The following is a 16,277-nucleotide window of genomic DNA, read 5'->3' as shown; positions in this document are numbered from 1 at the left end:
CAAGTCGTGGAATTAAATGGAATTGTACGCATTTGTCTTATGACAAGTAAAGGCATTCCACTAAAAGCTCAAAGTAATTTTCTTATGACAATTTATTGTTTATACACGTAACACGTTGAAGAATCTTGCAAGATTGAAACAACTATTCCGATTGTTGCATCAAACATGACAGATATTGTTGTTTCAATCTTGAATGTTGTTGTTTCAGCATGTTCACATGATTTATGCAATTGAACATTATTGTTGTTACAATCTAGCATCGCATGATTGTCGGAGTCAACCTTACGAGTTCGAGTCCCATCGAAAGGAAAATGATTACCTCCAATAAATTTTTCAAATCAAAATCTTCCACATAATGTACATATTCACATCTGAGTTTTCAAAACATTGTAAATTAATATCCAAGTCGGGTGGTTTAATACCCGGAACATTGGCAACTAACTTTGATTGAACTGGCTATAATTTATTATTTAAGATTGTTATAAAACCGGTATAAAACCAGAAGGTTACTAGGCATGTGTTCCAAATTTGGCTAAAACTGATCAATGCATTCAAAAGATATAACACAAAATTCCCCACCCCTCTCTACCCATACTCCCCATTTTTCAATGACCCTCCCACACGCTTTGTAATTATTTCCTCAAGATGAAGAATACGTGTTCTAAATTCGGTTAAATCGGTAAAGGAGTTTAAAAGTTACACTGAATTGATTGATTGCTATACTTATCCCCACTATAGTCATCTCCTTAGAGCAGAGAATATGTGTTGTCATTAGAAATAAGGAATATTGTTACATATGAAAACAAGTTATCAGATCTAATTCAAAGAAATGCAGACGCATTTTATGTGATAAAACAAAACCACTTGCATCGAGGGTGCCCACTTTTCTCGCGACGGCACTGGTCGGCGTTCAAATGCGCGACCGGCGATGGACGGACACTCCACACCAGAACGGCGCACATATGTTTCCATATATTTTTAGCCTGTCGTCATCGTCTCTGTCGTAGTCATCGCCATCCATCGGCGTCGTCGTCGTTGAGGCAAAAGCATTATATCGTACTTACTACACGCATTCAGTCGTTCTTTGGACAGCAGTGTCTACAGGCTGTTCTGGGGCCGCGTTCCGCGAACTTCGAGATACAAGTTAAGGGCACCAAACCGGACCAGAAGGTCGTGACGTGAGTGCGCTTAGAGTAGTAGACTTGGATGAGTCAAGTGACTTTGAACGCGAGGAAAGTTCTGTTCTAAGGATTACTGAGACACGTCGTCATCGTTTCTATTCTAAACTAGGGGTGTTCAGACAGTGTCTTCGTTTGAGTTTCAGAAGTGTGCCTTATCGCTGATTGTGAATAATTGCGATTCTTGCCATTGGTGTTGCTGACACGGATATGCAGAGAGTCGTTGTCCATGCAAATAGTAAACGAATGAATGTGTAAACAGAGCAGTTGTGTGTTACGTAGAGTCATACCAATAATTACCCTTTGAATGAGGTGATAGAAAGCACAGAACGAAGCAAGTGAACGAAAGAAAAAACCATGTCGGAAGCAAACGAAAGCAGCAGTAGCAGTGTCACTAATAATCTACTCGACGACAACAGGAAAAATGGCGCCGTCCGAGTGCAGATTGTTCCGTCCCAGCCGAAAACCCTGTCGCATCTACCGACGCGGCCAGCCGTGGATCTGGCCTTCCACAATCTCACCTACCGGGTCAAGGAAGGACGGCGAAACAGTAAGTACCGTGTCCATTTATTTAGCTGTACGGCAAGTGGCCCATTCGGATCCGTTATGCTTGGCATGAAAATTGTAGTCAGTAGATTTTCCGCGCCATCACTCATTGGGCGTAAACCCTTCCAGGTCCAAGATTTGAATTTTTGGTTTGGTGATTTGCGTTTTGTAGACCAGTCGAACAAATTGAAGCTTTTTCATAAATACTTTCAGCCTACCCATAAATCTACTATGCAATTTGAGTACCTCTTTAAAATTTGAGTACGTCTTGAACCTTTGTTCACTCACCGGTATTAAAACAAGGCATATATTTTGGATGTTTAGACCCGGATGTTTAGTTGCCTTTGGACTAAAACAGGTTTTATGTCTACCTCGTCTTTCGAATATTAGAACGCAATTTAGACAGCATTCTTTACAATAATGGTATTTTGTTGCTGATATTAAGCCATCGATCAAATAAGTTTTAGTACAATAAACAGGAAGAACGTTTGAAATATCCTGAATAATGATTTGTATAGCCTATTTTGAATTGAGAATATGATTAGTCCTTTAATATTTAAAACATATGTTTATAAATATTATCTGAAACTTTATCAAACTTTAAATATATAGGGTATTGGCAGGTATCCCCGGCTGGCAATTGCACTTCAGCATACTGCACAAAGACGCAATTATTATGAAGGAGCTCGCAAATAATGTTTTTATCGTTGGTTTTTGAGCATTTGCCGGGAATACCACCCGTAAACTTAAATGTTTCTGAGGTTGAGTTTTACCAGCCAGAAAATTGCAAGAAAGTCTTTCAGCTAGTCAACAACATTTTTTTTTATTCTAACTATATTTGAATTATACATGGGACTCCTGCTTAACTCTTAAGCGATGTTTACCCATACGTTTAAAACAGGTTTAGCGCCTAAGCAGAAGTGGAGTATTTAGCCTTAAGATTATTGAAAAGTTTCTAATAGAGTTTTCTCCACAGCACCGAATTTACCTTTTTTTCAAACTACCTATATCTAGGAATATACATTCATAGCTCTCACACCATTCGGTCCTTCCCTGTACATTATAAGAGTTTATCCAAAATGCTATAGTCCATCGTGATTCACTTTATATTTACATGGACCTGAATAGGTTGAACATTGCTGCTCGTTTAGATACCATGCAGACACGAATGCAATGGTATGACCGACCAGACCATACGGTTTTGCCTGCTATGAGTATAATTCTTGCATGAACGGTTGGATGACCGCGTATGTTAAGTTATTCTTGTGGAAGTGGCTGTTTTGCTAATTGTGATTTTAAAAATTATGGCTTATGTCCATGAAAAGCGGAAATCCTGTCTTGATTAGAAAATCAAAACAAAAAATTTCAATGTTGAACCAAGTTGCGTCCATGGCACCCACTGGGGCGAGATTCGAGGCAATCGATCTGATTTTTACTAAAATGAATGTCCTTCCTTAAACTAATTTCATATTTTGGCGATGCTGAAGCATACAATTGTTAATGAATTTGGAAACGTGTAGGGACATGGCAGGTATTTCCGTCCATCGTCGTAGGGGCTAAAACCATTGAAAACAACGTTTATTTTCTAGAACTCCTTTATATCAGAACGTTTCTCCTGAGTTTCCGATTTAGTACGCATGAGTTTGGCATAACAGTGTCTCTTTTATTGGTTTTTAAGACTATGACGAAAAGACGAAAATGCCTGCCTTAACCCTAACTGATCATCTTCGTTTCCTAATCACGTTAGGATCCATACAGTCGAAACAACTTTGTTTGTTCTATGGTTTTAGCTGATATGATAGTTTTACGCGTTTGGGAAATGTCATTGTCACCTTAACATTTCCCGAGTACGTAAACCAGCATTTATTGGCCAAAATCCACCGAAAATTCGTCCCAAAAATCCAACGTTGTTGCGATACGGATCATCAACACGTACACTGCCCATAAATTCATAACAGTTCCATTTTTGCTTGAATTACTATCTAGATGGGAGTGTTATGCATTTATGGGTAGTACATCCAAACGTCGAAACGGAAATCTTCCGAAATTTAGCGTAAACATACAACAATATTGTATTTATTTATGTTTTCTCCCAGAATCAGATACAAACAAATTTAAAAAAAATTGATGCAGGAGAAAACATAACGTCCGGGTTGCAGCGTGGCACACTTCGATCGAATTTCATTGTGCATATTCATAAGAAACCAATGGATCGAGCATGGGAGTTGCTTCCTACCTCAATGTGCACAGTTTGCGAGCTCTAGAGTTTTCAATGGTCAATTACGACGCTGGCCACGTCCTTACAGTCTATCGGAGATAGGGGAAAATGATGTCACTCACCCGGGGCCCTACTTAGCCTAGCGGTAAGATGCGTGGCTATAAAGCAAGACCATACTGAGGGTGGGTTCGATTTCCGGTCTAGATAATTTTCGGTTTGGAAATTGTCTCGTGCTGAATGAACACTAAGCAGCGAGGCCGCAATATCCCAGTGAGGGATGTAATGCCAATAAGAAGAAGAAGAAGGTGTCACTCGCCCATTGCAAGCCGAGAAAACCTCTGCACTTGCCACAAGTTCATGCGGAATTTGATAGGAATTTGGGGTTCGGGTTCTTAAGACAGAGGTTTGTCTTGGGAACGGATTGCAAATGCAATATAATAGGAATGATTTTATATTCCTATTTGATTGAAACGAGCTTTTTCCGTTTTCCAAAAGAATTCGATAAAGTATGGGATTTCAATTCCAGTTCTAGCAATTGCTAGAACATGAGAAGTATAGGATGAGCCCTTTTTGTTCAACGAGCTTTTATTCGCTTTCGCTAAAAGCAACAAGAAATCTTCTGGTCCGGATGGAATCCGATGCTGAAAAACCTTCCCCCTACCGCAAAAATAGTGTTCCTCAATCCGGTAAATCAAGCCTAGACCAGTCGATGTTTTCCCGACGAGTGGCGGATCCACTCCCGTATCTACTCCCGCGACACCGCTGACTACCCAAGCAACACCTCTTGTTTCTCAGTGAGTAACAACAACTGTGGTGTGACTTACTAAAGGTCTGACTTATGCACAACGCGTCGTATTTGGAACTCCTTTGTGACACAAAAAGCGCAAGAGGTGGAGCCTATTTGCAACATCTTGCGGCTACAATGAAAATAAAAACACAAAAACCAACCGGGAATCTAACCATGGACCTTGAGAATTGCAATCTTCTACTATAACCATCACACCAACAATTCTATTTGGAGATTCTGCTACAAGTGCACTACATAAACAACAAAGTCATTTGTAACTTCATTGTACCTTATACGGAACATGCAGGGGACTGTCAAAAATATAATACTGCTCAGCTGAGCTCAAAGTGTTTTGCAACATATCAGAAACATTGTCGTAACAGCAATGAACCGAAGTGTTATTAATTCTGCAACTTATCTGTTTTGTTTCTGATATGAAACACATCGAATTTATAACTTCCCAAGAAGTCAGATAGGTAGAATATTGCGACGCCACCTAAACGGAAATGAAACATTGTGATTTTCTGAAACTGGGACGTGACTTTAATGTGACTCGATGTATTGCCAGTGTCTTCAATGCAATTTATTAGGAACAAACACCTATTTGAAAAATGTTGCGCGTGCTGCTTGGGATACCGGCCATCTCGCTGATCTACTGAGTATCAAAGGGTGTCGAGAGGTTGGTTAACCGTAGTCTGCGTGAAAAGCTTGAGGCTTACGGAGGCCTCCCATAGAACATCTTCGTCCACCCGGCAACATCCTGCTGGTAAGTGCAATTCATCGGTGGGCCTCTCGATCGGCTTCACCGTATCCACCGGGACAGGTGTGCGTGGTCATGTGTATAGTGGGCGGCACCGTCTTTTCGGCCCTAGTCTCAAGATTATTGGACAGCTGATCCCAAACTGGATACTCATCAAAGTCTTTGGAGTCTCCATCGTCCCTCATTTCCAAGCGGTCAAAGCGGGCTGCAGATCGAGGAATAACCTTGTTAAATCCTTATCAAGGTCCCATAGGACAATAAACTGGACCACTCGGTACCGCTTCGGCCAAGCGTTCATTGACTGCAGACTGCAGTCGGGAACTTGTCAGCATACTCTTCCCAGTCTTCATCCGGTACTTAGCATAGCCTCCATACCCTCTGAGGCTACCTGCACTGAAGCAGGTGTCCTCGCCATCATAAGCATGGTGGAGTTTCCATCCCGGGACATCCTGGTACAAAAAATCCCGGGATTTTGTAAAATTCGGTATTTCCTTATTCCCGAGATATTATTTTTAAAAATCTCGCAAATCCTGATATACTCGGGACAAACAAGAAGTCTTTCTCACTACAGGTATACTAACAGTGTAATGTTTCTGCTCACACATTTTTTATTTCTTTTTATGTACCTCGCATTAGTCATGAATATATGAGAGATAAGGGAGCCCCTCACGAAGAAAATATAATACTAGAGTTGCCGGCCTTTACTTCTTTACTTCTGCCAGCAGCCGTAGCTCTCTTTAATTTATGTATCTACAATACATCGTTAACAATATTCCTTAATAGGGGTATGTAATTAAATCACATTCATTAATTTTCATACAAAATGGTTATGTTTGAGAATTCATTCATTTATTTAGTTAACATCTAAACAGATAACACTGAATCAACAATTTGACGCCACAATGCACGGTTCGAGGCCGCATCTCTCCATCCTCGGATACGTCCCACGCTCGCCAAGTCGTTCTGCACCTGGTCTGCCCATCTCGCTCGCTGCGCTCCACGTCGTCTCGTACCTGCCGGATCGGAAGCGAACACCATCTTTGCAGGGTTGCTGTCCGGCATTCTTGCAACATGCCCTGCCCATCGTACCCTTCCGGCTTTAGCTACCTTCTGGATACTGGGTTCGCCGTAGAGCTGGGCGAGCTCATGGTTCATTCTTCGCCGACACACACCGTCTTCTTGCACACCGCCAAAGATGGTCCTAAGCACCCGTCTCTCGAATACTCCGAGTGCTTGCAAGTCCTCTTCGAGCATTGTCCATGTTTCATGTCCGTAGAGGACAACCGGTCTTACAAGCGTCTTGTACACATTTGGTGCGGTGGCGAATCTTTTTCGACCGCAGTTTCTTCTGGAGCCCGTAGTAGGCCCGACTTCCACAGATGATGCGCCTTCGTATTTCACGACTAACGTTGTTGTCAGCCGTTAGCAAGGATCCGAGGTAGACGAATTCCTCGACCACCTCGAAGGTATCCCCGTCTATCGTAACACTGCTTCCCAGGCGGGCCCTGTCGCGCTCGGCTCCGCCCACAAGCATGTACTTTGTCTTTGACGCATTCACCACCAGTCCAACTTTTGTTGCTTCACGTTTCAGGCGGGTGTACAGTTCTGCCACCTTTGCAAATGTTCGGCCGACAATGTCCATGTCATCCGCGAAGCAAATAAATTGACTGGATCTGTTGAAAATCGTACCCCGGCTGTTACACCCGGCTCTCCGCATGACACCTTCTAGCGCAATGTTGAACAACAGGCACGAAAGTCCATCACCTTGTCTTAGTCCCCGGCGCGATTCGAACGAACTGGAGTGTTCGCCCGAAATCTTCACACAGTTTTGCACACCATCCACCGTTGCTTTGATCAGTCTGGTAAGCTTCCCAGGAAGCTGTTCTCGTCCATAATTTTCCATAGCTCTACGCGGTCTATACTGTCGTATGCCGCCTTGAAATCAACGAACAGATGGTGCGTTGGGACCTGGTATTCACGGCATTTTTGAAGGATTTGCCGTACAGTAAAGATCTGGTCCGTTGTCGAGCGGCCGTCAACGAAGCCGGCTTGATAACTTCCCACGAACTCGTTCACTAATGGTGACAGACGACGGAAGATGATCTGGGATATCACTTTGTAGGCGGCATTAAGGATGGTGATCGCTCGAAAATTCTCACACTCCAGTTTGTCGCCTTTCTTGTAGATGGGGCATATAACCCCTTCCTTCCACTCCTCCGGTAGCTGTTCGGTTTCCCAGATTCTGACTATCAGTTTGTGCAGGCAAGTGGCCAGCTTTTCCGGGCCCATCTTGATGAGCTCAGCTCCGATACCATCCTTACCAGCTGCTCTATTGGTCTTTAGCTGTTGAATGGCATCCTTAACTTCCCTCAAGGTGGGGGCTGGTTGGCTTCCATCGTCCGCTGAACTGACGTAGTCATCTCCTCCGCTGCCTTGACTTTCACTGCCTGTACTCTCAGCGCCATTCAGATTTCCTCGTAGTGCTGCTTTCACCTTTCGATCACCACACGTTCGTCCGTCAAGATGCTCCCATCCTTATCCCGGCACATTTCGGCTCGCGGCACGGAGCCTTTGCGGGATGCGTTGAGCTTCTGATAGAACTTGCGTGTATCTTGAGAACGGCACAGCTGTTCCATCTCCTCGCACTCCGCTTCTTCCAGGCGGTGTTTCTTCTCCTGAAAAAGGCGGGTCTGCTGTCTCCGCTTCCGTCTATAACGTTCCACGTTCTGCCGGGTACCTTGCTGCAGCGCGACCGCCCGCGCTGCGTCCTTCTCCTCCAGAATCTGTCTGCACTCTTCGTCGAACCAACCGTTCCGTCGACTTCGACCCATATACCCGACGTTGTTCTCCGCTGCGTCGTTAATGGCTGCTTTGACTGTATTCCAGCAGTCCTCAAGAGGGGCCCCATCGAGCTCACCCTCTTCCGGCAACGCTGCCTCGAGATGCTGCGCGTATGCAGTGGCGACATCAGGTTGCTTCAGTCGCTCTAGGTCGTACCGCGGCGGTCGTCGGTACCGAACATTGTTGATGACGGATAGTTTTGGGCGCAGTGGTTGTTTGAGAATTAAAATGTCGATTTCTAGCGATTAGACTAAAGGCATATTGTGCATCCCAGTCTAAAATGACCTAAACGTTCAATTATTGATTCTTTTCTTCTCGACTCCGTAGGTACAAACACATACCTAGAACTTTGACCTAATGCAATGGCTTGCTATATTGACATGGGCCTTTGCATGGGCCTCAGCTTAATGCAATCTGTGCATAGAATTCATGCAAGATTGTCATAAAATCATGCATTCTCTGGTTGGGTGTACCCATTATCCATCTACAGCGAGGTGTCTCACACTACATGATGTTTCAACACTTCTTCTTAGTGTACACGTCTTGCTAATATCCTCGATCCTTCTAAAACTGAGCCAGTCGTCCTGAGCTCCTCGTCTCCAAAACAATTCCAAGTCCAATCAGTTATCCGTTCAAATGGCCTTCCATTCGACGTTTCGACAACAACCTCTCCAACGCAAGCGGCCCGACTTCAACGCTTGCACAGCACCTCTCGATGTCCTGCCGCCTGAATGTTTTGGTTCTACCACAGACAAACAGACGTAACACTAAAGAAATTACCATCGACCATGACTTCAACGATCAATTTGAATTTGATTTATTGAACGTTTCACAACTAGAGGTGCTAGCATCGTAATCCTTCGAGTTTGACATTTCACTCCAGCGCCTTCTGGTGACAATGTCATACGAAACATTGTTACTTACGCAATCAATTCATAATCCTGCAGCGCCATGCGACTTATGCGGATGATCTTTGGATCGAATACTACGATTGCGTCTTTGTGGTCAATCCATCGACACTAAATTGCAAATCCGGAACCACTCCTGGGCCCACAACCTGTTGGAGTGCAGCAGCAGCTGGTCAGTAGCCTGGCAAAAATATCAGGCATGGGCCCGCCGTTTGCGTTTTCTTTTAGATGGGATTCCCTTATCATCAATAGGTTATGGATTCAGTGCACATACAGGTTTTGCACACTATACCTGATATTCCGTCTATAAGCGTCTATTTGCCCCGCAGACGCTCCCGCCACATCCGGAAACCACAGGTTCTCTCTCCTTGTTCAAGGGGACCGGATCCTGCACACGACGGCTGGTGTCAGTTTTCTACCAGTGGCTAAGGTCTATTTACACGGAGTTTGTCCATTGCCTCAAGAACCAGCAAATCATCTCTCGCCCTCGTACCGAGCACATCCCTTTTTCATATAATTTCAGCGGTATGTGTTTACTGAAATCTGCGAGATACAAAAACCAGTGGAACATATGATTTACTGGTGTCCAAAGTTTGGCATTCTTCGACCCAGGCCCAGAACACACAAGATGCCTTGGCTGACGATATCGCTAGCCTATAAGCCCTAATCTGCTTCCTCAAAGATGAAGAGCTGTATCACCAGATTTAGATCCATCTTGGTCCACTGGGACATCTCAAGGTGTAAGTCCCGCCCACGGAGGTGTTTGGGCCTCCCTTGTCCTTCCAAGGTAGTAAGTTCCCCGCCCCAGTGATCAAGCTATCTGTGAACCCGTCGTAAGTCTATTGCTCCTCACCCATAATCTCAATTAGGTCAGTTGAGGAAGGGGGTGGCTTCCTCCCCGACGTCGCTAAAATCGTTTCCTCATTCCGACACCAATCGATCAACTCCTGTGCATTATTCTGTGTTTATTCCCTGCCAGTTGCTCTCTAAGCACTGGCGATAACATTTAAAATGAAGAACTAAGATAGAAATACAAAGTAGGGAAGGGACGAGAATGAATTTCGAGAAATGAGAAAAACTTGATTATCGAATGAAAACTTTTTCATGCACCGATTAAGTGATGAGTTCTTTCACAAATTACGTAACGCTAAATTTGATGATTTTGGAGCATTTTGGATTTTGAATAATAATCCTCGAGACAAAAAACATCAGGTCAAAATCTTAGAATCCGTCGACACATGATCATTTGGAAGCATAGCATAGAATATTTTGGCCAACTGAGCAGAATGAATTTGTTGTGAATTGTGAATGTTGTGATTTTTTTCTCGTGTTAAGCCCACTACCACAGAAACAGTATAATCGACTACGTTGTCGTTGATAAATTCTGTGGAATAAAATATCCTTACGAATATGTCATTTGAGGAAAATATGTGATACGCGCCTTGCTCAATAATACGCAATTACTCGATATGCATGTTAATCAGACGTAAGAGGGCTTTATTCAAAATGGTTTAAAATATTTAAATCAATGAATCATAGACTACCATGATACAATACTTGAAATACACTTAAATATGTACAAAGTCCATGTTCGTGATCTGTTCAAAATAAACCGCAACCTATTATTGCACCACGGTAGAAAATTATAATCAAATTACAGAATATTTATATTATTTTTTCGCATAGCATTTTATACATGTATACCATATCTGTAGGAGATAAGAGCTGCATAAAATGTATTTTAAAACAACCTACATGCTGCAATAAGTTCAATATCCCCAAGAACACCCAATTAAATTCTAGCAACTTTATATGATTCAACTTATTTTTTGCCCTATACCGCCCAGATATGGACTTTAATTTCTTTGTTACGTACATAGCGTCCACCCGCGATCCTCTTTGTTAGCTCATATCTACATGGGTGCTTGTCGACGTCGTCAGCGCGGTTCAGTGGACGCTCGCTAGTGGAATCCCTACTGAAACACTGGACGGAATGGGAAGCGCGCATGGATGGATTGTGTTGCCAAGTGTCAGAGTTCTCACCGTTGCGTTACAATCAATCGCGGTCGAGCCACCGACTTAATACCTAACTGGTCGTCGATTTCTTGTTTGTGTTGGAAGGAAGATAACGTTCCACGATTGAAGCTCTGTAAACTGTGGCTGAATATTTAATCACTGATAATGATTCGTCAGACGATGCCTTTGTTTCGACTTTTTTGATTCTTATATTTGCACCAGTTGGGGGTGAAAATATTTGTTCAACAACGCCGTCCGGAATGATTTTACTGAGTTTGAAACTTATGTTCTGAAATGCCGCCACAGACTGGTTATCGAGTTCCGTTTGAACATATCTCATAAACGTGAGCCTCATCAAAAAGTACCTTCATAATACATATGGATTACCGTATTGTAAAAGATAAAAACATTGGAAAATACGTTTGACGTGGGTTGGAACAAAGTCCATCTAATATTGATAAAAACCTGTGTGTAATAAGAATAAGATGATATTGGCATATTATAGGCTTTAATGGTAAGGAATGAACGCACAGCATTGTGTAAGAGAATGATGCCTGAATTCTTGTATTGTTCGAGGTTGAAATTGTGTGATTTTGCAATAATTTGTTCATCCAACATTTTCAGTTATTTCAAAACAATAAAACAACGCCATTTCCATCATTTTGTTTCACTAACACGTGTACTTGCTTGTACTTGGTCTTGGTTTCTAAATTAATTTACTGCAACAAATTGCCGTTTCAGCGCTAAGCTACCGTTTTTTATTATACAAATGTCAATTATTAGGTGATCAGAACAACAGCTGACGATTTTTTTTTCATGTAAGCTGAAACGCAGATGAAAAACTGTTTCATGCTGTTGCCTGTCGCTTACTTTTGGATTTGAATTCCTAATCAATTCCCCTTAATCTTTTTTAAATTGGAAAATTTAATAATCTCATGATCAAATTGTACTGCAAAAACTAACTGATGATAAAAAAATGCCGTCAGTTCTCGTCAGTTCAGCCCTACTGAAGAGATGCTTGTTTTTTGTTAACGTTTTTGGTGCTCTTCGGCTTTAGCAAATAGGGTAAGGGAGGTATTTTGGACCACTTTAGGAGATAGCCAAACAATTTTTCGAATAAAAGTTGGATTTTGTAATAATGCTTGATCATTTCCCTATGCAACTAAAAAGTGGTGAATGCTAAGTAAGATTTGTAGGTAAAACTGTTGTAAATCCCACCGAAAGAACCAAACTATCATAAATTCTGAAGATATGCGAGATTTAATTTTGGACCACCTGTTTTTATTTTCGACCACCTATTGAACATATTTTGGACCACTCGAATAATTTTGTATTGCTTGCAAAGTTATGTAACTATTAGACTAAATAAGTGATCTCCAGCATTTTCGGCGATTTCATCCTTAAAGTTCTTGTAAGAAATGCATTTTTAAGCACTTTAAGGATTAGAACAATATCTGCCAGCTAAGGGTATTGAAGCTAATATCAAATTCAGTACCACTCGGTGCAGCATCATCGAAGCAAAACAAACGTGTGGCCCATGGCCGTGATGTATGCACCTGATCACTCCAACCCTGCCATATCTTTTTATATAGTTTCCCAGATTTGTTCCATTTGCGTCATTGATAGATTGTTACCCGGTTCTTCCTTGCTCATTGCACATTCTTTTCCAAACGATCGTATGGAAATAATGAAAACAGTTACATGTTGGTTTGATAGACATTTTTCTAGGGCTTACATCAATGATCGGTAATTTATAAATGCGGTATGAACAGTAATTTATGAATGGTTTGATACTAGAGAAACAAATGGTTGGTAAAAACAAAAGTTTAAGAGATCTAGATTTTAAAAAGAAGATATGTCGAAAATATGTTCGGTTCAATTAAAAATGAACCTATTTTGGACATGCCTCAGAATACTGTTTTTAAACTAACAATGTTTTGTTCGAGATATGAAACTGCTTCAATAAGGTTTTAATAAGTCAACAACATCATTGCCATGTTTTAAATCTATGTACAAATAAATTTACAGCTTTCGAAAGGTGACTTCAATTTTACAATGTCGTCTTGATTTTGGTCTAATCCAGCAGGAATGATTAAATTCTTGACAATATTTTTCAGAATTGCTATATTTTATATAAAACAAATGTAGGAGATACCTTATGGATAGTTTCTTTTTGCAATAAAATGTATATGTTGCATGTTTTATTTAGTTTTGTGTGATATAAATGCAAAATTTAGCTAGGTGGTCCAAAATATAAGCCCGGTCCAAAATACAGCCGTTACCCTAGCGGTGCTGCTGTTGACGCATTGGATTTGAAGAATCTTTGAACGTTGCATTGTTATACACAGGAAGCAATACAGAGCTCGTTTTTTTTCTAAGTGGCATTTGTTGGAGTACCTCAAGTTTCAAGAGAACGTTTTATTGACAAAGGAAGTCAGCACACTAGTCACAGTATTTCCTCAATTAATGTGTCCGTCTTTGGTTATTTTTTATGCAGATTTTTTTAAATCAACAATCTCTTCTGAGAAGTGCGCAGTTTCGGAAATATCTCAGTTTGGAAGTGTGGCATACATAAAATTTCTAGTTTCTCATAAAAAACGTTTTTTTATTTATCATTTTTTGTGTAAGAATCCTGCGGTTTTGCTTAGGAGCAGAGACAACAATGCCAGAAATCTGAACCACTAAATCCAAAATTCCATGATTATTATAGTTATGTTTTATTACTTATTTAATACATTTAACGTGCATCATTGTCATCATTGCTAAAATGTGTTAGTAGATGTAATATCTTAACGTCGTATCATTCTAACAGAAATCGACCGAGTATGTTGCTGAGAGGAATATTCGAGCTTGCCTGGGCTGAAGAACACGTTTGCATATAGTTACAAACTTATTTTTTTTTTACCGGGATCTCAGCGAAATGGTCAACTTTTACCGAGATTCACACAGCCGTGGCCCAGCAAACATGTTTTTTGCCAAGATTTATGTCAAAATTTCTGGAAATCAGCAAATAATATGCCGAAAATCAGCTAACAAACATCATTTTTACCGGAATATCAGTTTTTTATTTTGCTGGCGCACGGCTGTGCGGATTTTTGCCGAGCTGCAGAAATTAAAACTAAGTGTGTAGGGTTCTGCTAAATCGTACCAAGCGCAAGAAATACCAATTTTTTGTCAATATTTTCGTGTCGCGGATCCAATGATCACTAGAGTGATTCAAATTTTGACTTTTTCGCTCCTTTATGCTTGAATGATGACATTTGATGATTGTGATGGATCGCAACTTCCCCCATCCAGTAGTAGTCTCTTGGATGGTATGGACTACTTGTGTCTTGGTCAAAGAAATACTGTATCCAACTCGCTCGATCGCGTCCTTGATCTGGTATTCTGTTTGTCGAATTGTGTGGCTAATGTAAGTTGTTGTGTGGCGCCGCTTCTACCTGTGGATTCTCATCACCCTCCTCTTGAGATCTCTCTGCCAGCGCTAGCAAAATGTGACGAACCGGTGAACAGACATAATGAGCGCCCACTGGACTATCGAAAAACTGATTTTGCGAGTCTTCTGGATTATTTGATGACCGTCGACTGGCATTTGATTTCCGCAATGAATGACGTCGACGACATGGCGGAAGGTTTTTGCTCTGTTTTGAACGATTGGCTCTCTTCGCATGTTCCACGAATCCGGCCGCCACCCCGTAGAAAATTTGACAGCTGGAATCGACCGATTTCGTCGGGTAAAATCGGCCGATTGTTGCAACCTACGCTTATGAGATTTTAACACAGGCGTGGGTCAATTAATCACCCTATTTAATATCATTCCGACGAAATAGCTTGTTTAATAGTGGAATTTCGTGCACACCAATTTAAACGAACGACGAATCAACCGATTTGATCGGTAAAAATCGGAACTACCGACTAAGTATAGTGATTGATCGACCAATTCCTGTGTTAAATTCCCATAAGCGACGGTGCAACAATCGGCCGATTCGCACCCGATTTAGTCGGGTCAATTTTCTATGGGGCAATTTCTCCTGCCTGGAGTACTAGAAGATTGAAAGAATTAAGAAGAGTGCGAAATGCTTGCCAAAGACAGCTACGACGTGAAAGAACGCCTGCCAACAAGCTAAGTTTTAAGCAAGCCAGTAATGCGTATCGTTTTTTGAATAGCACACTCTACAAATCATATGTATTGCGCGTGCAAACACACAAACCCACGAGGATTCTGGAGTTTTGTCAATTCAAAACGGAAAAGCGCGGCGATCCCATCGAGCGTATATCTGAATTCATCATCTGCTGCGTCTACCGATGAGTCCTGCAAACTATTTGCCGAGCATTTCGCATCCATATTCGCATCGAATAAGACTTCAAAATTGGAAATTGATGAAGCTATCCGGGATGTTCCTGTTAATATGGTCGAGCTTGGATTATTTGCCATCAATCCAGAAATGGTTTCATTGGCAGCAAAAAAACTGAAACGTTCACTTGTAGCTGGTCCAGACGGTTTTCCTGCAGTTGTAATATGCCGGTGCATTGACGCTTTAGCACAACCATTGTGTGATATTTTCAACTGTTCACTCCGCCAGGCAAAATTTCCTCGCATTTGGAAGCAGTCGTTCGTAACACCAGTCTTCAAACGCAGTGATAGCCACAATGTTGCTAATTATCGTGGTATCACAAGCAGTACTGGTAGTTTTCGTGACTGTCATGTGAAAGCGAAAACATTGCATTTTCATTTTCAAGAGACCAAATGAAAATGTAGCCGTCTCCCGGTCACCTGTCACATTACAGGCAGTCATAATGGGAATGTTACTTTGTTTTGAAATCTAAATTTCCAAATAGTTTTAGTGGATCTGTGAAATAACGACGACTACTTGATAAAATGATTGTATTGTTTTTGATTTTCGAGTTAGAAGTAACATTATTGAAGAAGAAACAGCTTGTTTACAATAGTTTGATGCGCTTTCATGAAATAAAAATCCGTAAAAATATAGCAGAATTCCTTTCATTGTTTATGTTTTCTTTG

General features: G+C 41.5%; 1 protein-coding gene across 1 annotated transcript in view; it reads left to right on the top strand.

The window, feature by feature from the left end:
- The first annotated feature begins 1,071 nt into the window (after positions 1-1,071).
- LOC134211905 (ATP-binding cassette sub-family G member 1) overlaps positions 1,072-16,277 on the top strand; it is a 59,706-nt gene continuing 44,500 nt past the window's right edge. Inside the window, exon 1 of the mRNA XM_062689286.1 lies at positions 1,072-1,728. Coding sequence (XP_062545270.1) covers positions 1,536-1,728 — 193 coding nt within the window. The 5' untranslated portion in view covers positions 1,072-1,535. The remainder of the gene's footprint in view (positions 1,729-16,277) is intronic.

The sequence above is a fragment of the Armigeres subalbatus genome, chromosome 2, assembly GCF_024139115.2.
Source record: "Armigeres subalbatus isolate Guangzhou_Male chromosome 2, GZ_Asu_2, whole genome shotgun sequence".
NCBI classification, from domain to species: domain Eukaryota; kingdom Metazoa; phylum Arthropoda; class Insecta; order Diptera; family Culicidae; genus Armigeres; species Armigeres subalbatus.
The sequence above is the reverse complement of the archived record's forward strand: the minus strand, read 5'-3'. Positions and strand labels throughout refer to the sequence as shown.